This window comes from Cnephaeus nilssonii (genome assembly GCF_951640355.1).
Source record: "Cnephaeus nilssonii genome assembly, chromosome: 13".
In the NCBI taxonomy this organism is placed as follows: domain Eukaryota; kingdom Metazoa; phylum Chordata; class Mammalia; order Chiroptera; family Vespertilionidae; genus Cnephaeus; species Cnephaeus nilssonii.
In genome coordinates, this window is record NC_137084.1 from 80,754,373 (window position 1) to 80,777,071 (window position 22,699).

At 53.7% G+C, this 22,699-nt stretch overlaps 1 protein-coding gene across 1 annotated transcript in view; it reads right to left on the reverse strand.

Annotated features, from left to right (window-relative positions):
• PCSK7 (proprotein convertase subtilisin/kexin type 7) overlaps nt 1-22,598 on the reverse strand; it is a 26,724-nt gene extending 4,126 nt beyond the window's left edge. The window contains 12 exon segments of the mRNA XM_079787877.1: nt 8,181-8,283; nt 9,163-9,270; nt 9,674-9,841; nt 12,323-12,423; nt 13,765-13,903; nt 14,337-14,391; nt 15,253-15,343; nt 16,499-16,664; nt 17,251-17,385; nt 19,953-20,432; nt 20,906-21,038; nt 22,458-22,598. Of these exon segments, the coding sequence (XP_079644003.1) occupies nt 8,181-8,283; nt 9,163-9,270; nt 9,674-9,841; nt 12,323-12,423; nt 13,765-13,903; nt 14,337-14,391; nt 15,253-15,343; nt 16,499-16,664; nt 17,251-17,385; nt 19,953-20,420 (1,534 nt within the window). The 5' untranslated portion in view covers nt 20,421-20,432; nt 20,906-21,038; nt 22,458-22,598.
• Nucleotides 22,599-22,699: the final 101 nt, after the last annotated feature.

Consider the following 22,699-nt stretch of genomic DNA (forward strand, 5'->3'; position numbering starts at 1 on the left):
CAAGATCTAGCCACTCTCACAGGCAGTGTTGTCAACCAAGAGTCCTACAATCCAGCAGTTATCCTTCAAAGACAATACAAAACAGATACTTCCGGATAAACAAGGTCTGAGAGAACTTGTTGCCAGCAGACCCACCTTATAAGAAATACTAAAAGAAGTTCTTTAAGCTGAAAGGAAACGGTCCCAGTTGGCAATTCAAATCCAAAGAAAAAAAGCACCAGGAAATGTAACTGTGTCCTTATAGAAGACAGTTTAAGTGAACAGTATCTCCTTCTCTTAACTGATTTAAAGCAATTACAGCCTGGCTGGTGTGGCTCTCAGGTTGAGCGTCAACCTATGAACCAGGAGGTCACAGTTCAATTCCCAGTCAGAGCACATGCCCAGGTTGTGGGCTTGATCCCCAGCACGGGGTGTGCAGGAGGCAGCTGATCAATGATTCTCTCTCATCATTGATGTTTCTATCTCTTTCTCCCTCTCCCCTTCTCTCTGAAATCAATAAAAATATATTAAATGAAAAGAAGTAATTACATACAATTTGTATACAGTGTACATAGGATTGTGCTATACTTGCAATAACAGCACAAGAAAGGTGAGTGGGATAAGGCTGTATTGGGCTAAGAAAACGGTTACATAAGGTAGTCACCACGGTGTGTTACTGTGTCTGTAACCACAGCTGTAATATTTATTTATTTACTTATTTCTTTGTTCATGTATAGGGCAGACTGTCACAGAAGGCCATAGTATTCTGCCACCCGTGAGGAGTAAGCCCAAGTTGCTGTTGGATGTGTTATACACAGAGAAGCCATTCTTCAGGCACTCTGCTCTCTCCACACCCAAGCACAGATGTGATATTTGTCACACACTGAAGAAGTGGGTAAAGAAAACAGCTGCATGGGAGTAACATTTCTGAATCTCTGGAATTAAGCTGGCACAAACCTGAAGCAGATTCTGCTTTCCCATGTTTTTATGAAACCTAGAGTAGCCACGGCAGGGGCGAGATTGGGTGTGGAGTGCTTATGATGTGAAAGAGCAGTTCCCTACCGCTCCTCGCCACCTTTGTCCTCCACTCCCCAGGACCAAACACCTTTTATTGCTGTTAGTTGTTTTCTTCTGGGATCTACCTTCATGTTTCTAAGTAATAAGCATGTATGGCTATTTCATGATTTATCAATAAAGGCATTGATTGTTGACTTTCGATTACAGCAGATAAGGACTTAACTTCAAGCCCATGTCTTCTCCCTACCTTGCCCGCTCCTCTGCCTTCTCAAAGTAATTACACCACAGCTTTTGGTTAGATCAATATTTTGTTTGCCAAACAATGACCTTACAAATATATGGAATTGAGTCAAGTATGTACAATGATGATATGTCATTTCCTGACTAATTTGCTGTTTTCCCCTCTAGAGTGAATAACTGATCCGTTTTTTTGGTGAACTTAAATTCACGTCCCTACCGTTACTTCTTGCCAAACTTCACAAAAGAACCATTTAACGCCTCTGGATACTATTCTTCAAATGAACAAACACGTCAGAGGCTCAGTACCATTTCCCACTGGAGGTCCCTCTCTGGACCCTCCTGCCCCGTTCCCACCTGCTGCACGGCTGTTGGGCTGGGACCTTCCTCTGCCTCCCACTCGGCTTCGCTTCCTCTCTGCACCCTCTCCCTCGCCCTCCACCCCGTCCCTCCCTTGCTTTCCTTCCTCCTAACCTTTTCTTCTCTCGGTTCCTCTTCACTGCCGAGGAGCACATCTCCTAGCGCTTTCAGACCAACGGAGCACGAGAGACTTACACGTCTGAAAACATCCTTCCTTATCCTGCCTTCCCACATGGTTATTAGTTAGGCTGGGTTTCTCGACTGGAAAAATTTTCCTCAAAATCTGGGAGGTATTGGAGCACTTTTTCAAATAGCCAATGATCCCTATTATCTTTAAAAGCCAGCCGGAAGCTCTAACCATGGGTGGAGCTTTCCACTCAGTGGGCTTCCTTAAAGTGAACTGGACTGGGACAGGACTGTTTCACGGAGGGACCCACATATCAGTATCTGTGTGTGTTTTGATAAGGGATCATTCCGTTTTTCTTTTTTGTGTGTGTTAATCCTCACCCAAGGATATTTTTCCATTGATTCTTAGGGAGAGTGGAAGAGAGAGGGAAAAACAGAGAAACATCCATCTGAGAGAAACACATCAATTGGTTGCCTCCTACACATGCCCTGACCAGGGCCTGGGCCAGGGAGGAACTTGCAACCAAGGTACATGCTCTTGACCGGAATCAAACCGGGGACTCTGGTCCACAGGCTGACACTCTATCCACTGAGTTAAACCGGCTAGGGAGATCATTCCATTTTTCCAGAGAGGAAGTTTCCAGTCTCCTGGCTGCCAGCGCTCTCGGATCTGAGCAGCTGCTGGCTGGGAAGGGTTTGCCTCTCTCTGTGTAAGTACCGCGAGCTAACCTATTTCACCCCTGGGGCTCCTCTCCCTCTGTGTACTTCCTGGCTTTCACCATACCTGGGTCCCTGGCTGTGGAGAATGAACTTCACAACTCCTGCCTAGATAAGGAAGGGGCTAAGGATGGGAGTAGGTCCTTGGGAGTCTTCCTTTTAACTGATCCCTGTTTTTAGTCTCATACCTCATCTCTGTCCTCTGCAGTGCATGGGGCCTCCAAGTCCTTCCTGTGCCTTTGGGGTTCTGTGGTGTGAAGGGCTTGTTTCTTAGCATCGCCCTTGCGGGTATTTTGCTACACGATTTTCTTAGCCCTGCTCACTTCTCCATTCACTTCCATCTTCCAAAAATGTGATGAAATATCTCATTTGCTGTGGTCTCCTCTCTCATTCTCTTTGTCCTTGTGCTTATGCCATTTTTATTCCTTTATTGTTATTTTGGTGAGGTTTTGGGAGAAAGCAGAGATAAAAGCATGTGTTCAATTTGCCATCTTTAACCAGAAATCTCCTGTCCCATTAATTATTCCACCAGCTGCTGTCTAGCTCCTGCCCTTCTGAGCACACTCAAACAGCACGTCCTCGTGGCCTCACTGATGAGCCAGGGACACCTTCCGCCCTGTCCACGCCCTCTCTCAGCACCTCGGTGCCTGTAACACTACCCTCCTGACCTTTCTCCCCTCCCAGGCGATCTCTTGTCAGTTGTCTTCTTCAGAGGCTCCTGGGTCCTTTTTTACCCTTCATCTATCCGCCAACCTGGGAATCCCACCCTTCCCAGACTTTTTCTTCCCTTTTTATGCTGGTGACTCACAAGGTCACCTCCAGTCTAGACCTGCACACTTATTTATTCAATTGTTTCCTGGATACAACCTTTAGATGACACAGAGGAGCCTAAAACATAGTGGAGCCAAACTTCCCTTCCTGTGCTTTCCACTCCTCCGCCCTTGCCGGGATCTGTTCTTCCTCCTGCATCCTTAATATCACTTGCTGGCATCACCATCTAACCAGTTGCCCAAGCTAAAAACTTGGAAATCATTTGATTTATATATTGAAAAAAATATAAAATATTTATAGAAATATATACGTTGACATATAAATTTTCATTATAGGAAACTTCAAACATGATCTCAACACCAAGCTTATTATGACTATCTGGCTAATCTTATTTCATCAGGGATCCCCACTGCTTCCCCGTCCCAGATTCTTTTAATGGACTCCATAAGCCTCATATCATGTCATCAGTAAGGAGTTAACAGCATCTCTAAAAGCTAAGGTCTTGGGGGTGGGTCTCTTGGACTGCTCTTCTCCCTTACTGCTAACATTGATTGGTGACAATTTATCTCCAAGGCTCCCCGCAGACTTCAAGACACACTGGCCACTGGCCTCCTGCCTGCACTTTCAGATCTTCCTCTGCCCTCACTGCCCACGCTGCAGCCGGACCACAGGACCTGCAGTTCCCCCGGAGACCCCATCGGCGCTGCCCGCCGTCCCTTCACCACCTCTTCTTCCAGCTAGCTTGTATCCTGACACTTGTCATCTTGGCTGTGGTGTCTCTGACACCCCCACCGCATGGACTGTCTTCCCTCCCAGGCTGGGAGCCCAGAGGCAGGAATCATGTCTTACCTCTGAATCACAGAAATGTCATACAGTGCCTGCGATGAGGTAGATCGCACTTATTTGTAGAGCGAATGAACCAATTAAGGACATTTCAGGGAAATAAATGAAAGGTTAAATTGCAGGAGAGGACAGGTGAAGACCTGAGGAGAGGCAAGGGACACAGAGGGATTGAAAACTCGAGTCTAAAGTCTGGGAGGCTCGGGAACAGTAATGGCAAGGACAACAATGGGAGAAACGGGAAAAGCAGACTGGCTTTCCAGAGGTGATAAGGAAACCAGCAATTTCGTTCGTGTTTGTCATGTATTGGTGGACTAGCCGACAGCACACAGTGACCCAGGAAAGGAAAAATGAAGGAAACAGCCATAGCTAGCTGGAGAGCATGAGTGCACAGAGGGCTGTCAATAGTAAATGACAGCATCACGGAATGAAAGGGAAAGGGACCCAAAGAGTCCTGTGAGGGCTTGTCTGTGAGCATGTGCACACAGTGGCATTTTATTTTATTTTATTAAAATATATTTTATTGATTTTCCACAGAGAGGAAGAGAGAGGGATAGAGAGTTAGAAACATTGATGAGAGAGAAACATCAATCAGCTGCCTCCTGCACACCCCCCACTGGGAATGTGCCCGCAACTAAGGTACATGCCCTTGAATGGAATCGAACCCGGGACCCCCCAGTCCATAGGCTAACGCTCTATCCACTGAGCCAAACTGGTTTCGGCTCTTTTTAAAATATATATATATTTTTTTTATTGATTTCAGAGAGAAAGGGAGATAGAAACATCAATGATGAGAGAGAATAATTGATCAGCTGCCTCCTGCGTGCCCTACACTGGGCCTGCAACCTGGGCATGTGCCCTGACTGGGAATTGAACCGTGACCTCCTGGTTCATAGGTCGATGCTCAACCACTGACCCATACGGGCCAGGCCACAATGGCATTTCTTATTGGTCTATACAGGGACTGAGTGGTTCTTATTGGTCTATACAGGTACTGGGTGGTTCTTATTGGTCTATACAGGAACTGGGTGGTTCTTATTGGTCTATACAGGAACTGGGTGGTTCTCATTGGTCTACACAGGAACTGGGTGGTTCTTATTGGTCTATACAGGGACTGGGTGGCCATGTAAGTGAGAATACTAGAATTAAATGAGTTAATACTTAGAACAGTGCTTGGCACATAAAAAGCACTCAAGTCTTAGTGGATCATCATGTTATTATTTGGCCTTTGGTAAGGGAGGGTCTTTTTCAACTCTTACCCTCTGAGCAGAAGACCCCAGGGCTTTCTTTGCCCAGGTTCTCAGGGAAGCTGTGAAGATGCCTATCCTCCCCGTAAGAGATCAGGAGAGATTCGCTCTAGGACTCCTGTGCAAGCGGTGGCAGCTGAAGACACGAGCCGCTGCCCGGTCGCGAAATGCCGAGGACCAGGAACCTGGGGTGAGCCCAGCAGCACTCGTGGCTGGGAGTGGGGTGAGCAAACAAGGAAACAAGTACCCCAGGCAGAGCTCCGAGGAGAGGCCATGGAGCAAGGAGGCCATGGACGCTGGGGGCGCAGAGAGGCTGCCACAGGGCCATTGATAGGGTCACAGCAACAGGTCCAAGGATGAGCTCTGAGCCAGCCCGGGGGTCCGACCAGGAGAAGACGAAGTAATGAAGTAAAGTGAGTGATGAAGCGAAGCGTCAGCGGTCAAGAGAGGGTGTGACACAAGCAGCAATGGCTTTACACGATTCCTTTGAAAAGGTGACAGGCTGAAGGGCGGCGGGGACTTGACTGTGTTTCCTGACAGGTGAGCGAGGATGGATGAAGGCAGGAGGAGGAATCCGTGGAGAGGGAGGAGGTGGAGAAGGGAAGGAACAGGATTCCCTGCCTAGGCAGAGGGCTAACCACACACTCAGGCTGCCAATAAGGATCAAAGGTAAGTGCAAGTGGTGTTCAGGAACCGTCTATAAATACACAGACTCTCTTGTGTTGTAGACAATCCCCCTGAACCCTTCTCTCTCCACCTTTCTGGTGGAGAGCTCAGAGGAATCCGACCTAAAGGAACCCAGGGCCCCCATCCATTCCCTGTGTCCTCCTGCCAATGGGAAGAAATAAAAACCTGTCTTGCTCTAAAGCTGCACTGCCCAATATGGTAGCCACTAGCCACATGGCTGTTTGAATTTAATTATAACAAAGTTGTTCTTCAGTCCCACCAGCCACATTTCAAGTGTTTAGTAGCCTCCTGGGGCCAGTGGCCACGGCGCTCAGCACAGAGAACATGCCATCACTGCTCCAGTCTTCGAGGCGTTTCCCCTCCCTTCCACCTTGTCCTGCTCAGCTCCCTGCGCACCAGAAGAGTCCCGCTCCGGCCCTCACACGGAATCACCGGATCTTGGTGGAAAGACCTCAGTGGGGCTCTAGGGGAGAGCCTTCCGGATGGTCTAGGACTAACTTGCTTAACGTTCTATTAACCGGACATACTTCCTTCCGCCTCCAAGGGCACATAGATGTGTGCCTTCTGTTGTCTCCTCAGTGCTACTCGATCCCCACAGAGGGGGCGACACCCCGCAGAGCTCAGACACTAGCCGAGTCCTGCTGGCGTCCTCCGCGCTGACGACAGGCTCCACCAGTCCAATTTCCAGGGTCTGCACGCTCCGGCTTCGTCCTCTCTCCACTACCCCACCTCCAGTCTCCTCGGCCCAGGACAACCTGGTCTTTCTCGTGCTCCCTAACGACAGGCAAGCAGTAGCCAGGTGCCTCTATACCTGAGGGAGCTTGTCAGACATGCTGGGCCACGGCCCTGGGTAGTGGGAGCAGAGGATGACAAAGCTAGAAAGGACCCTGACCCTCTTCTAAGTCAACCCCTCACCTGACAGATGTGACTGTGGGTTACTGTGTTACCTAAGTGACAGGGAGCAGTCCTGGGGCAGGAGTTAAAGGGCACACCATCTCCAAGACACACGAGAGTCCAAGACAAAGCCTGGGTTCACATGAGCTGCGTTCCTGGGCCTGCTCCCGAACTGCCCACCCTGGCCGATGCCTTGTGCCCGTTCCAAGGTCCCTTTTAGGAAACATGCAGAGAACGGCACTCACAGACTTCCTTCCACCTAGAGCTGTGGTCGGCAAACTGAGGCTTGTGAGCCACATGCGGCTCTTTGGCCCCTTGAGTGTGGCTCTTCCACAAAATACCACGGCCTGGGCGAGTCTATTTTGAAGAAGTGGCGTTAGAAGAAGTTTAAGTTTAAAAAATTTGGTTCTCAAAAGAAATTTCAATCTTTGTACTGTTGATATTTGGCTCTGTTGACCAATGAGTTTGCCGACCACTGGCCTAGAGGGAACCAGGCACCAATGACATGGTCAGGGAGACTGGACACCTTCCCCTGCGGGACGCTGCCTGACCCTCCTTTCTGAGCTCCCTCGGCTGCTCACCCTCTTGTAGTTGCTCTGGGTGGATCACTTCCTGCGAGTTTGGGGTTCGAGTTTGGGCACAGCACATGACATGCTTCAATCTTCACAGAAAATAGCCAATAACTGTCAAATTCCTCAAGGGACAGGAAGTCCCTGAGGAGCTGGAGCTGGGGACGTCACGTGGGAACTCTGGGAAAGTGCAGACACTCTCCTGGGAGGTGCCCAATCTATGTGCTCAACACCAACCACTGACTTACAGCCCTGGGGATGGTGAGACGGAGGCGGGTCAGAGGACAACCACAGCCAGGGGAGACCCCGTTCTCCTCTGTCACCCCCAGCAGCCCCCTGCGACTCTCCCTGTATTAGCCAAGGTTGAGAATCAAAGAAATCTCAACTCCTTCACTTCATCCAAAGGCCACTGGGATGACGAGAACTGTCTGGCAAGTTCTCAGCTTGGAATGCAAAGGAACATCTTTCAACTCGTGCCTCATCTGCAGGCCCAACCCCGCTCCCCACAGCCTTTCTCATCAGCGGCTCAGCAGCTCCTTCCTCTCCCAGCGACTGGAAGGAAGGCCTTGCTGGGCCGCGGGCAGCCACTCAGAAGCAGCAACATGCCCTAAAATGGCCATGGACACGCCACAGGTTTGGCTGAAGCTCAGCTCCTAAAGGAAGGGGTAGAGCCCAGGGAGGGCGAGTTCCCCCTCACCCCGCCCCAAGACAAACCCCCTTTCTGTGGACTACTTACCATTCCACAGCACCTCCAGGGAGTGGGGGGACAGTGGGATAGCCTTGTTCTCTTTTATCACAGGGCTGACGTAGGAAGCTAAGTAAGGGACAGATGTCCAGATCTGTGAAAGGAAAAGGGGAGATGGTGGATGAACAAACAAGACTGGACTCCTTTTCTCTCTCATCCACTGATCTTCAGGGCCCAGCTCTCTCTTTTTCCTGTCCTCATCACCTTCTTCCATTCCTGAGGCTCCTGCCACACCAGGGAGTGCTCCCTATGGCACTGAATCCAAAACCAGAGGAGAGGGGTGTCCAGGTGGAAGATGAGAACCAGAGCACTGTGTCCCAAGGGGTCCCAGGTCCCAGCACTCCCTACAAATGCTCTGGAAACTTCAATGGACATGCTGAACCTGCTTCCTCATTTGTAAAATGGGTGTCAGCTGGGATGAGGGTACGTCAATGAATGGACATTTATTCAGCACTTACAAAGTGCCAGACAATGGTGTCCAGGGTGGCGAACACCCGGCCTGCGGGCCGTATAAGGCCCATGATATCATTTGGTTGGGCCCTGCCAAGGCATTAGGGGTGAGGTAATTAAACATTTGATCAAATATAGTAGGCTAATTTTTAAAAATATATATACTTTTTATTTCAGAGAGGAAGGGAGAGAGAGAGATAGAAACATCAATGATGAGAGAGAATCATTGATCAGCTGTCTCCTGCACGCCTCCCACCGGGTATCAAGCCCACAACCCGGGCATGTGCTCTTGACTGGAATGGAACCTGGGACCCTTCAGTCCGCAGGCCAACGCTCTATCCACTGAGCCAAAGCGGCTAGGGCAGCAGGCTAATTTTAAGTTGATAATTTTGTATGGCCCATGAATGATGTTATAAATACCCACATGGCCCTTGGCAGAAAAAAGGTTCCCCACGCCTGGTTAGGCAGTCAGCCCTCCCTTGGTCATTCCATGTGGCCCCCTGCCCGGCCGACACCTGTTCACCTTGGCTGCGTTAACGAGTCTCCAAGCCTTGAGCAGGCCGAATCCGTGCTGGTGGCTATGGCTGAAGCCTGCCTCATTGGTGATCCAGTCTGCACGGCGATCCTCGTACTGAGGACAGAGGTCCCGATTAGCCTCCTGGATTTCCAAAGTGATCTCAACAACCCATCTCCGGCCTCCCTGTTCACCCTGCTGCTGCTCCAATCCAGACCCTCCCACTAAAGCCACTGGTTATGGGTTCCCCAAGGAAAGCTGCCCCATGGTGTCACCACCCCAAAGGCCTGCTTCCAGAGAGGGAGCCAGGAGTCAGGCTCCAGCGAGGAAGCCCGGTAAAATGGCAGCATCAGAAATAGGTACAATGAGTTGAGGTTTCTGGTGACGGACTCCCCACCCGTTCTATACCCATGCGACTCTGAAAGGCATTTGGCACCTAACACCTGGAACCTGGAAGTCCTCGAGCCAGAACTCGGGGGTCGGCTGGGCCAGTTCACGTGTTTGCCTGGTGGCATCTCACCTGGGTGGCTGTGAAGACAATGATGTGCTGGACATCACGCCAGGTAAGGCAGGGCCGCACCTGCAGCATGAGGGCTATCATGCCGGCTGCCAGGGGGGCTGCGGCTGAGGTGCCTGTGTGGCCCTCAGTGCAGCCTGTGCCCTTCTGAAGGTCCCAGTCAGTGGTCACCTGGGCAGTGGGACAGGAGGGCATTGGGTTAGACTGCGCTCACGGCACTGTGGAGGGCAGGGTACAGACTGGCCCATCCTTTGGGAGAGCTGAGTCTTTGACCAGCGGGAGGCTGCTAGCAGGTCAAGATGAAGTAGACCCTCAGCTCTGGGCCTCGCAAGGAATCTCAGGAGAGCCGAGAAGGGCAAATGCAATTGAAGAGGTACTTAGGGGGGCTGGTTGTAAAGGAAGGAGGGGGAGGCATGTGAGGCCTATGTGCTGGGGACAGTGTGCTGACGCCTGCTGCTCCAATGATCCAACCCCAAATTCCCCATCCCAGCCCCCACTCCCAAGCCTCCAGACCCCACAGCCATGCCAGACAGAGGAAGTGGGCAGGAGCTCCCGGGCCCGGCTGGAGCTGGGACAACAGTGACGGCACCATTCAAGGAAATCCAACTTGGCGGCTTGGCGATAAGGAGCTGCAGTGACATCAGTGCAAACAAAGCGCGTGTGTTCCCAGGGAGAGATGTCGTCCCTGCCCACCCACAGGCTCGGGATGGGGCCAGTGTCTACACTGCCTGCCTGGCTGGTGGAAACTGACAGGACAAGCTGCCTCACTGCTCTGGGCCTGGTGCCTCAGGACGGCTTTTAGGAGTCCCCCTTCTCTCCCTCTGGTGCGAGCGGGAGGTGGGAGAGGGCGTGGGGAGCGGAGAGTTGCCTGTGGGGGGAGAGATGGCATCTGTCTGGCCTCAAGCTCTTTCTCTGCTATAATGGACCCTGGAACCACACCGGGGTGAACTGAGGAGACCCTGAGAATCTCCGAGATGCGGCACAATGGGTTTAGCACAAGACCAGAGAATTTTCTTCTTCCAACCCTCTCTTCTGGGCCAGAGACCAGGGTCCTAGCTTCTGCCAAGAGCTGCCCTTTCTCCGCTGTCCTCACTGCTTCCCTCCCAGCCATTAGAGCAGCTGCCAGGAGGTGTAATTTTCACCCAGACACCGCGCACTCCCAGAAGGAAAGGGAGAAACTCCCAAGTTGTCCTCAATGAGTGGGAGGCCTGCTCTGTGCCAGGGAGCAGACGGATTGTTTCCTGTTAAGGAAACAGCCTCACAGTCTAGTGTGGCTGAGGTCTGGGAACTTGCCGTGGTGGCAGGAGCCCCAGGCAGCCAGAGGGAAGTCCAGGGAAGTGCCCCGGGCAGCCGAGTGGTGGTGGCATGTGCCTCCACACCCTGCCCTCAAGGAAGACAGCTTCGCCAAGCTGCTCACTGACCAGAAACTGGCAACGGGAGCCTTCCAAGGCAAAGACATCCCAAAGATGGAAACTCACTCTCTCTTCACTTCTGGACAAGTTATAGTTCTGATGGAAGGTGGAGGCGGGGTAAGAAGTGGAGCTGAGTTAGGAGGACCCAAGTAACACCCCTTAGAACAGAAGAGACTGACGATGATGCCTGGGAGCTCTACTGGTTCCTGGGGGGGGGGGGGGGGGGGAGGAGGGAGGAAGGGGGAGCGGGATGAGCGGTTCTGGAGAGTTCTGCCAGGGCACCAAGAGCACAGTATGTTCCTGCTCTTGTTCCGAGCCCAGTCTGGCCTGGTGGGGGGATGCCGTGCACCCAGACCCCCGCCTGCTGAGCAAAGCCTTTCTTCTCTCTTCTCTTCTCCCCAGGGCACGAAGTGGGGGTCAACTGACCCAGAGCCTTGGAACACTGTGTTAACCAGAATCATTTACTGGCAAAACAAAACTTCAGTTTTGGAAAGGGAATCTGGCGCAGCAGGAGACCTCCCACCGGGCCAGGAAATCTGATACCCTGGCTGCAGCCCAGCGCGGGCCAGGCAGGCCCTTCCCCTTTATTCCCTCCATTCCCTCCCGGGCGGCAAGGCCGCAGGGAGCTCTGGAGGAGGGCCAGAGACTTGGCATGAAGACCTGGGATGAAGCTGGGCCAGCCAGGCACAGGCACTAGGCCCTGAACCCTGTAAAGGCTCCCAGAGCTCAAGGCTCCACTCTCTCGCTCGCTCCAAGCTCGCGTTTGCTGTGGTCCCAGGGAAGAGCTCTCTCTTGGGCCCAAAGACGGTCCCGACTCCTTATCCTGCCCGGCTCCTTCTCCTGCCCGTCCCAGAGACACAACCACTGCTGGCTCCTGAGAGCAAAGGTGCCCAGGAGTGAGTAGACACCAGAACGCACAGGGTTTACATAAGGGCTGGAAAACAACGGGACGATTTTTTAAGCCCACAAAAAGTAGCCAAGCCCAAATTCTACCAAAGAAAGGCACTTCAAAGAAGTCTGTCATCAATGTGACACTTAGCAGTCCTCTAACAGTACATAAAATTAACTTGTAAGTTAAAATTTTAGAGATAAAAACCATTTCCCAGATTATTCCAAGCCTCAGCTCTGCCCTCCAGCAGTGGCCCCCCAGTCGCAGGTCTGCGAGGGAAGATGCGGCTGAGCACAGGATGGGGCACAGGGTGATGGGCCAGGGGCCAGGAGTGCAGGCGGGGGCACTTACAATGCTCCTGAGCATCTTGTCCCCACCGCTGAAGGTGACCGCCAGCATGGACGCACACTCCTCTGCGTAGAACGGCATCCGTCCGTCCTCATCTACAGCACCTGGGGGCAGGGCAGGGATGGGAGCTGAGACGAAAGCTGGTAACAGCAGAGTTACCTTTGAGCTACCAGCTGGAGGTGGTCCTGAGTTTGAAAAATGATTCAGTGGCCCAAGGGCCTCGAGTGCCACACTCCTCACTTGAACAGGCCCCGTCAAGTGGCAGAGGGTGTTCTGTGCCCTAAATACCGTTCTCCCAGTGGGCTCGCCCCAGGGCACCACCGGGGCCATCCCACCTCCGCACCCGCATGCACTCACACACTCATTCTCCTTAGCCTTCAGTGTCAGCGGTGAGTCACACACACGTGAGGGGTGAGGGCCACGTGGAAAAGGACAGTCTGATCTCGACAAGTCTGAAGTCAGGGCATAAGCCGGGTAAGAACAGAAGCACCACTGGGCAATGCTGTGGTGGGAGCCCAGGATGGGGCAGGAGGCAGGTGGGCCATGGGAAGACGGCAGAGCAGGAGCCTAACCAGCCGTGGTGGGTGCAGGCGGCAGGTTACCTCCACAGGCTGGGCGCAAAGCCTTGTCAGGCACGGCGACTCCAAAGAAGCCGCGAGAGCAGGTTGAGACCCTCACACTCTGACCCTCAGGGAAGGTCCTGCTCACACTCAGACACACAGAGAAAGGGGCTCCCCAAGATACAGTCTCCTTACCGGTAAGTTGCACACTCACACACACATACGTGCGCGTGCACCAAGTCCCCTCACCACAGAGTGACACACACACCAGGATACAGTCCCTCATCACAGAGTGACACACACACCAGGATACAGTCCCCTCATCACAGAGTGACACACATCAGGATAGAGTCCCCTCACCACAGAGTGACACACACACCAGGATACAGTCCCTCACCACAGAGTGACACACACACATCAGGATACAGTCCCCTCACCACAGAGTGACACACATCAGGATAGAGTCCCCTCACCACAGAGTGACACACATCAGGATAGAGTCCCCTCACCACAGAGTGACACACACACCAGGATACAGTCCCTCATCACAGAGTGACACACACACCAGGATACAGTCCCTCATCACAGAGTGACACACACACCAGGATACAGTCCCCTCACCACAGAGTGACACACACACCAGGATACAGTCCCCTCACCACAGAGTGACACACATCAGGATAGAGTCCCCTCACCACAGAGTGACACACACACATCAGGATACAGTCCCCTCACCACAGAGTGACACACATCAGGATAGAGTCCCCTCACCACAGAGTGACACACATCAGGATAGAGTCCCCTCACCACAGAGTGACACACACACCAGGATACAGTCCCTCACCACAAGCACACGCAAACGCACACGGAAGCACAGGGGACTACCTATGGTGACCGTGTAGATGGAGTTGGCGTAGCCGTCATAGTTGCAGTTGTCGTTGTGCTGGCCCCCATTGCCACTCGCCACGACAAAGATGCTCCCGAAGCCCTGGCGGCCAGCGATCACCCCATGTTGCAAGGCGGCCTGAGGAGCAAGAACGCCCGGGAATCAGCTGGGAAACTCAGACTTCCGCCTTCCTTACACACTGCCCTGTCCTCCCCTTCTGGAAAGGAGCACAGCCCAGCGGCCTGGGCCGGGTGAAGAGGGTTAAGCTGGACACAGGAGGGGAGGAAGCTGGCAGTTAAGCAGCTGCTGATGGATGCACTCTGCTCATCAGAGCGGGGAGGCCAGAAATAGGGAGCCATCTGGGAGCCTGTTCCGTTTCTCAGAACCTGTGCCCCCCCTCCACCCTCCTGTCCCCAGTTGGGAGTGCTCTTCCGAAAGGAGGCGGCCGGGTCAGATGGCACAGGCCTGGCCCTGAAGACGGGGTGGGGTGAGGAGTGACCTGCAGTGTCCCTCTACAACGGAACGGAGGGTGTGCCCCGGTTCTCCGCCAGGCTTCCTGCAGGTCACGTACCTTTCCAAGCTGATGAGGGCCATCCACTGTCTTCCCATCATCATCTGGGCCCCAGCTGTGGAGAAACACCGAGGGAGGGCCGGAGCCAGGCTGTGGCGCCCTCCCAGGCCCCCAGGCTCGGCCGGCCACGCCTGCCTGGGCTCCCGCTCTCCTCTCAAGGCTCCAGGTCAGGCCTCCCATGATGGAAGGTCAGAAGGGTCGAAGGTTCAGCCCCCACTCCAAAGTGGAAGAGAGAAGTGTGTGCTGAGGTTCTTTTCCTTAGAAACGTTCCCAGTTTAGCACTACTTTAACCTGCTCCTAAAATCCCTTCCTCAGGTCCAGGAAGCAGGCGACAGGACATCATGGTGGACAGGGACAGGGGGCACCTCTCCGGATTTCGGATCTATGACTAGGCCTGACGGAGGAGCACCCACAAGGACTCTCCATTCCTTCTCCAAGAGGAAATGACACTGCGGCTGTCATGGATTTAATGGAGGTACTGGCTAGGGAGAACAGGTGCCATCAGTGCCATGGGCGCAGCCCAATCTGTTTCTCCTTAATCTCACCCGACCCCAACACAACCACAGCCTGAAGCTGCAGCTGTGTTTGTGTGCAGGGCAAGGGGACTGGTGCTGGGCACTCAGCTTGGCTGGGGGAGAGGAAAGCCCACTTGCTCCCAGAGGCCGATGAGCTTATTAAAAAGCTGGTGCACTCCTCATGTGGCAACCTGATGACTGGGGTGACATGAGGCTTAAGACTAAGAACCCAGTGGCTGGGGATCTGGAGAAAGGAGGGCAATGGGCTGATAGGCTGAACCCAAGGAGCAGAGCCTGCTGGAACCTGCCGGAGTCAGCTCATTTTGCTGTTCTTCTGTTGGAGACTTAGTCTCAGGTGTCCAAGCCTCTGGCCCTCTCACCTGTGCCTGGGTCTGTCTCACCTGCAACTGTAGATGTCATTGATCTGATAGTGCTTGTTGAACGCCACAGCCTCCATGCTGTCTGTCAGGGGTCCATCTAGTAACCGGATACCTAGGCAGCAAAGGCCACATTAGCTCCTCAAGAATGCTTGTCCCGAGATGGGGACCTAGAGGGTGGGGAGCCATATGTGGAGATTTACTTTTTCCCCTAAGTGCGCTTGTGCTCTTTATACCATGTGTATGTACCTATCCTGAAATACTTTTTAAAATATAATGCTAAATCTTAGACTTTAAGGATCATGGGATCTGGTAGGAAAGGCATAGGGAAGAATGTAGGTAGCCAAGTTTCCCAATTTGCATCCTTAATCATGTAAAACACAGGTGTGCTGCTTGACACATAGAAGGCGCTCAATAAAAGGTACTCGTTACCATTAACTACTCCCATGTATGCCTAATTTCACCCTCCAGAATGGGTGGCCATGTCCTGTGACGATGTAGGGACCTGAGGGCTTTCAGAAGGGATTTGGACCCTGAAGGCTTCCGGCTCGCATAGCCTCATTTACAGAGGGCTGCTGCCCTCTGCTGGAGTGTAGGAGGAATACACCCAATTTAGTCAGTCTAAGCATTTGGTGCGTTCTAAGCATTTACGAGGAATCATGGGGAGGGCTTCCCCATTCATTCCCTTCAAGATGGGCTTGATGGACAAAGCCTGAGAGGCGAAGGAGCCACAGAAAAACCCCCAAGTGGAGGCCAGGGCTTCTCAGACCTCTTGAAAGGATGGAGAGCAGATAGCGACCATCAAAAAAACTGGGAGCTGGGGAGCTGGAGAGCTGGGGAGGAGCCTCCACAGACACGTGGGGTCAAGGAGGAAGGGCAGATGAGAAGGTGTTTGGTAAATTGCAAATACAAGTATAGCACACATAAGTAAAGGAAGTATCATTGTAATGAGTTGGGATACAACCAAGATCAGAAAAAGGGAAGAGGCAACTGAGCAGGTGGGACTGGCCTCCATCCGCATCAAGAGCATTCCCACTTTTAGCTGTTTTATATGGCGGGGCTTGCTGCTAAATGCATGCCTAAAACACCACTGCATTGAAAAAAATACCAGTGAACCGATTCGTCCTATAGACCTTTATTATGAGCTTACCCTTTGTTCTATGCTGTGTGTGTTGAGGGTCGGGCCAAGGCAGTACACAGCCAGGGGCTGGGGAAGGGAATGAAGACTGCTATCACAGGGGAGACCGACTGAGGCTAAACTGGAAGGTACCTGCTATGCGACTCCCATATGCCACTCCCACTGCGCAGAAGCTGTTGTTAGGCACGGCAGCAATCTCTCCCGCACATCGAGTGCCATGATGGTTGCCATTCTCCACATCCGGGTGGGGCATGGGGTCAGGGTCATTGGAGTTGAGGTCATAGCTGCCTTCAGGGCTCTGAAACATTGTGCGGGGCAACATGTGGTCACTCACTGGTTCTAAGAGGTCAGATCTTAGAGCTCAGGGAGAGAGGGAGTTTGGGCTCCAAGCCAGGGCAGCAAGCCCATCTCTCTCTGAAAACCACATGGGCTACAAGATATGAGGCAGGACCCCAGGGCAAAACTGAGAAGTGCCACCGTTCTTAGGACACTTCTCTCGCGTCCACTATAGAAATGTGTCCAGAAAACTGCTCCACCACATGGAAACCTGGGATAAAAACAACGTAGGCTACCTAAAGGCCAGGCGTTAGAGGAAGGTGCTCAGAACGGTGTGGAGAGGGCAGCTGCCTAGGGCTCTACTCTTTCTCCCCAGGGCAGGGAGCTGCGACAGGGCCCAGTTAGTATCACCTGGGACCCTCTCCCTTACTGAGATAGAGCCACGCCACATCTTAACTGCCAGTCTGGAATGCTGGCTGGGGAAGAAGATGAACACCATCCCACCAGGCCCTTCCGTTTGGCTCTCAGACCTCTAAGAAAGGGGACGAGCTTGAGGCAATATGAAGGTGAGAAATGGGGGTGGGAGGGGTCACCCCAGGGCCACTCACATAGTTGGGTGCAATATCCTGGATGGTGTGTTCCACTCCGTCATCCACGACCACCACAGTCACCCCTCGCCCCGTCACGTTGCGTTCCCACACACCTGTCACGTTGATGTCCCTGCCGGGGCTCCGCCGGTTATTCTGCAGGACAGACAGGGTCAGGAACTGTGTCAGGGCCTTGGGAATCCAGGGACAGATAGCACAGCTCACAGCGATGCACAGTAAAGCTAGCGGCCCCGCTCTCCTCTTGGCTGCCATCAAAGAGCCAGACAGAGTTTGTGTACCAAAAGGTCCCGGTGGGGGCGGAGTCAAGGAGGGACAAGTGAGAGCTTTGCCACAACCTAGGTCAACAGGAAAGGGTGGCAGCATTCATGGGCGACAAAGATGAAATGGTAGGGTGGGGGGAGGGGCGGGCTAGAAGGGGTCAATGGGGGAAATATGTAATACTTTCAACAATAAAGATTTTAAAAAATAGATGAAATGGTGGCTAGGCTTAAGGTTGGCTAATACAATTATTATGCTCCATAATATATATTATGACTAGAGGCCCGGTGCACGAAATTCATGCACGGGGGTGCAGGGTGGGGGGGTGTCCCTCAGCCCTGTCTTGGCCTGCAAAGACGCCAGCATCCCTCACCCCGGCCTCTAGCCAGAGGTTCCTCCCCTCCTTCTGCACAGCCTCTGGGAAGATGCTTGTCCTGGGGCCTCCTCAGGGCCCTGGCTCATGACGCCCTGCAGTTCGGGTACTCGGGGGCTTGGGCTTTCAGGTCTGGCTTCCTCACCTGGCATGGTGAGCATCAGCTGCCATGGGAGCCTTGCCTTAGGAGTCACCCCCTTGGACCATACTACTTGCGAGTGTGTGTGGGGGGATGGCCTCGGTGGCAGTGATTTGATGTCTGTAGCATGCCCGCTGACACCCACCACCGCGGCACAACACTGGTCCCGTCTGGACTGCCGGCAGGGGGCTTCCAGTCTGTGACTGGGGCTGATGGGCTGTGACTGGGGGCTGCAGGTGGAGGACCCCGGCACCCAGAGGGCTGTCAGCATCAGGAACTGGAAAGATCCATTTTTCTGGTTCCTCCCCTGCCGCGCGGATGCTGAGCTCCGGGCCCCAAAGGCCCCTTCACTCCCGCTGCACGGCTGGCCGGGGCGGGGGCGCGTGCACGTGGTGCCAGGGGCCCTTTAACTCCCGCCGCACGGTCGGCTGGGGCGGGGGTGTGTGCTTGTGGTGCTGGGGGCCCGTGCGCGCGGTCCCAGAGGCCCGTTTACTCCCGCAGCATGGCCCGCTGGGCTGCAGCTCAGCGTCCTGCCAGCCCCATTTGGTCCCTGCTCAGCAGTGCAGCGGCCGATCGCGAGTCCCCGCCCCCCGCTCCTCCCACCGGCCCAATTGGCTACCCTGGCCACCCCAAGTCCCGCCCCCCTGGGCCTCCCAGCCCAATTGCAGGCATAGCAGAGGTACGGTCAATTTGCATATTACCATTTTATTATGTAGGATAACACTAAAGGCCCAGTGCATGAATTTGTGCATGGATGGGGTCCCTCAGCCTGGCCAGTGATCGGGGCTGATGGGGTGGGGGGTGGCCGTCTGCTGTAGGGAGGAACTGTGGGAGGTTGGACCCAGCAGCAAGCTAACCAACGGCCGATTTTGTAAGGAATCGGGCTCCCTCCTCCCTCCTGTCTGGGTCCAGGATGCGGGTGAACCAGATTTGGGGTTGATGGGCCCCAGCAGCAAGGTCTGGGTCAGTGCATGTCATAGCTACTGGCTGGTCGTTCCGGTCATTCTGGTTGTTGGGGCCTAACAGTCACTTAGGCTTTTATATATATAGATTATATTATGTTAGTGGTTTACACTATATTTTATTTATTTATTTATTTTTACAGAGAGGAAGGGAGAGGGATAGAGTTAGAAACATCGATGAGAGAGAATCATTGATCAGCTGCCTCCTGCACACCCCCTACTGGGGATGTGCCCACAACCAAGGTACATGCCCTTGACCAGAATTGAACCCGGGACCCTTCAGTCCGCAGGCCAACGCTCTATCCACTGAGCCAAACCAGTCAGGGCAATAGTTTACACTATAAAGTATTTATCATGTATTAGGGACTCACATGTTAATTCATTTATCCTTACTACCTCTACAAGAGGTACTTTTAAAATCTCCCCAAAATAAAATAAAATCTCCCATTTATAGAGAAGGAAACTGAGGCACAGAGAGGTTAGGCAGCTTGCCCAAAGGCACATGCTGGTAAGTGGCCGAGCTGGAACTTGAGCCCAGGCAGCCTGGCCCCAGCACCCAGCCCCTGACCACTGTAGCCCACGGGCTCTCTAGAGATGAGCACAGGGAAGATGGAGCCCAAGGAAGAAACACACCACCGAAGCCCACAGAAATGTCTCTGCAGGCAAGCTGAAAAGTCCAGGCAAGCTGAAAAGCAATACAGTCAAGAGTTCACTAAAGAACTGGATAGCCTGGTCGGGTAGCTCAGTCGGTTAGAGTGTTGTCCCGATACATCAAGGTGGCGGGTTAGATCCCTGGTCAGGGCACATACAAGAGTCAACCAACGAATGCATAAATAAGCAGAACAACATACTGATATTTCTCTCTCTCAAATCAATAAAATAAATAAAGTAATTAATTAATAGTTTAAAAAGAGAATTGGATATCCAGAATCTACCCATCTTAAGCTGAAAACTGTAGGGCTGGACTTACCAGGTGCCACTGCTGTGGGTATTTGGGGTCATTGAAGTGGACGCTGCGCTTGGCTCGCTTTAGCAGTTTCTGCTCTGAGTGCCAGTGCACAGCTTCATGTCTGGCTAACACGGTCTCTGCCTGCTGCCGGATGGCCTCTACCTGCTGGTCTGACTGGTGCCCAGCGGGGTGGACAAAGAGGTAGTGCCCCTGGAGCTCCCCGATGCGCCCAGCATTCACCAGTCCTGCTGCCCGGGCCAAGGCATCTGCCTTTTGCTCCACAGTCGCCTCCTGCCCCTTGCCTTCCAGGTTGTCCAGATGCACAGCCCAACTCAGCCCCCCTGGGCTCTGGGCCTCAGGCCCACCTGTCCTTGCCAGGCCCATGACCCAGGGAACCAGTAAGAAGAGTCCAGCTAATTCCAGCCAGAGGCAGGTGGGCAGGCCCAGGGGGGCATCCACATGTGGCACTTTCTGCCTCCCCTTCTGCATCAGAACAGTAGGCTGCAGACAAAGAGAAAGGACATGGGAGATAAGAGAGCGGAGAACTGCAGGATCTCAGAGGGGGACGGAGCCAGCAGGGTACAACTGGAAACCCCAATCCGCTCCTTTCAATGAGGACACCTGTGATTCCCTCTTTGTATTCAAATTTATCTCTGACCGACAGGGATAGCGCCAGGTCGAGTGTGGGCCAGTACTAAGCCCAGCGAGCAGCTCCATGGCGCAATGGACCAATGCCCGTCTCACCAGGCAGCCGAGCAGCACATCAGTGCTAACAGGCACCATGCTGCTCTGTCCAGTGTTGCCGTCAAAAGGGCTCAAAAGTCCCACCACTCCCACAAACCACTGGCAGAATCAGGACTGTTCTTTAGAAGAGACCCTCCTCCCTTACATGGAGAGGATAAGCATCTTTCCCCAGCTGACTTCTCGGCCAGCGGTCCTCAGGGCTAACTCCCCGCAGTGGGCCCCATTCCCACCTGGACTCCACACGAGGTTGAGCTCCTGGTCTGGCTAACCACCTCACGCTCATTTTGTGCAACTGGAGAAAATGCATCACTTTCACGGTGAGTTCTGCTGACTCTGAGCAGACTGCAGACCTGTGGATGGACCCTGAGAAAAAAAGAAATGGTATCCTCCCAAACCCAGTGGAGCAGAGGCTCACCATGAACTCCAGGACCTGCAACCAAAGAAACTGCCAGTCATCAAGTATCACTTCCAGGGACCTCAAGGCATAGAACGGGGACAGGAAGGCCAAATCAGCACAAAACCAGAAACTCTACTTCTTGTCCTAACATCGTACCACGCTCTCTTCTTTCTTTTCTTCCCAGAGGCCTAGAAGAGGCTTGAACCGTTACCAAAACTCCACAACTGACGGGTGTGGTTCAGTTGGTTGAGTGTGGTCCCATGCACCAAGAGGTCCCTAGTTCGATTCCCGGTCAGAGCACATGCCCAAGTTGCAGGCTCAATCCCCAAGAGGGGGCTTGCAGGAGGCATAAAAAAAAAAAAAAAAAAAAAAAAAAAGGTAGGTAGCAATGCTCCCTAGAAGCTGAGGTGGTAGCTAACTTCCTGATTTCCGTATCTGAAGGGTGCCAGGGGAAGTGAGAGTGGGCAGGAGGCAGGGGGAATGGGGAAAACCTGAGAATGCAAACGCAGCTGAACAGGCATCAGGGCAAGGGGGCAACAAGGAGAGAAGAAATGACTGGCGCGCAGCATGCAAGGGCTGCCCTTGGTCACTAGCTCAGCAGGTTGGCTTGGAAGGGAAGGCTCAGGCTTCAAACCCGGGAATGCCATCCATGGTTTGGCAGGAGGGCCAGATTAGAACTAACTGGTGGGCTACGGGGGGACTGGAACAGGTGAATGGGTGCCCAGCATGGGTGCATCTGTGCGTGGCTGGGCCCCGGTGGAAGCCTCTGCCCTCCGCTGGTGGGGCGCTGAGTCAAAGCTGAGTCCTCACACAGATGCCAAATGGGTCTGACTCAAAACATTACAGAGGAGTGGGTGTTTTCCCAAAGTCTCTTTGGAAAGGGAGAAGGGAACTTTGGCCATCTAACACTTCCCTCCGAAGTTCTGCATTCCACATCTCCTCTCTGCTCCTTTGAGGTTCCCAGCCATGTTCTTCTCCAAGTGCTCCCTGCCTTCCAGCAGCCCCCACAGTCCCAAGATACCCGGGGACTGGCCAGTGTGCACACCTACTAAGGAAACAAAACCTTGCTCGTCAGCCAGATAGCGACACACCTGGGCAGGCTCCTTCCGCCTCGGGAGGTGCAGGTTCCCGGAGAAGAGAAAGCTGACCACACTCGTCCTTCCCTCCGGCCGGAGTCCTCTACCCCCAGGCTTCCCGGAAAAGAGCCGTGAAGACCCCCGAAAGCAGGTCTTAGCCTCACTCAACTGCTGGCGCACCCCGACAGCTCTCCGGTGCCGGGGGAGAGGAGTAACACGGCAGCCGGTCCAGGTCCCGCTCCCCAGAGACCCCCGCGCACACGCTCCGCGCCCGGGACCCCCGCGCCCCGCCACAGCGCCTCTCCTCACGGGGACCGCGCGGTCCGGGCTCCAGGGTCCGGGCCCGGATCCCGGGCTCTCCCGCCGGACTGAAGGCGCCCGGTGCAGCGCCCTCGCCCTCGGACCCGGCGACCCGCTCCGGGCCACCGACTTCCTATCTCCGTCCCGACCGAGCTCCAACTCACCGGCGCGGCCCGCCGCCTCCCCGCGGAAACTCGCGGCTTCCCGGGCGCCCGAGCCCGTGACAGCGGCGTCACTTCCGCCCGGCGCCA